The sequence below is a fragment of the Sceloporus undulatus genome, unplaced genomic scaffold (assembly GCF_019175285.1).
Source record: "Sceloporus undulatus isolate JIND9_A2432 ecotype Alabama unplaced genomic scaffold, SceUnd_v1.1 scaffold_16845, whole genome shotgun sequence".
In the NCBI taxonomy this organism is placed as follows: Eukaryota; Metazoa; Chordata; class Lepidosauria; order Squamata; family Phrynosomatidae; genus Sceloporus; species Sceloporus undulatus.
Window position 1 is genome coordinate 1 of NW_024819761.1, and position 604 is coordinate 604.

General features: G+C 50.5%; 1 protein-coding gene across 1 annotated transcript; it reads left to right on the forward strand.

The window, feature by feature from the left end:
• Nucleotides 1–5: 5 nt before the first annotated feature.
• Nucleotides 6–600, forward strand: LOC121918557 (zinc finger protein 25-like; the record flags this gene model as incomplete). Its single annotated transcript, XM_042444583.1, has 1 exon — nucleotides 6–600. A coding segment is annotated over one exon (595 nt), but the record flags the coding sequence as incomplete, so codon positions are not given.
• Between the last annotated feature and the right edge of the window lie 4 nt (nucleotides 601–604).

Genomic DNA, 604 nt, shown 5'->3' on the forward strand with positions numbered 1-604 from the left:
GATGCCAGCAGTGTGGGAAATGCTTTGCTGTCAAATCAGTCCTTGTGGTCCATGAGAGAAGCCACACAGGAGAGAAACGTCACAAATGCCAGCAGTGTGGGAAAGGATTTGCTCAGAAGACACATCTTGTGGTCCATGAGAGACTCCACACAGCAGAGAAACCTTACAGATGCCAGCAGTGTGGAAAAGGCTTTGCTCAGAAGTCAGCCCTTGTGGTCCATGAGAGAGGCCACACAGGAGAGAGACCTTACAGATGCCATCAGTGTGGGAAATGCTTTGCTGTCAAGTCATCCCTTGTGGTCCATGAGAGAGGCCACACAGGAGAGAAACCATTCAAATGCCAGGAGTGTGGGAAAGGATTTGCTCAGAAGACACATCTTGTGGTCCATGAGAGACTCCACACAGCAGAGAAACCTTACAGATGCCAGCAGTGTGGAAAAGGCTTTGCTCAGAAGTCAGCCCTTGTGGTCCATGAGAGAGGCCACACAGGAGAGAGACCTTACAGATGCCATCAGTGTGGGAAATGCTTTGCTGTCAAGTCATCCCTTGTGGTCCATGAGAGAGGCCACACAGGAGAGAAACCATTCAAATGCCAGGAGTGTGG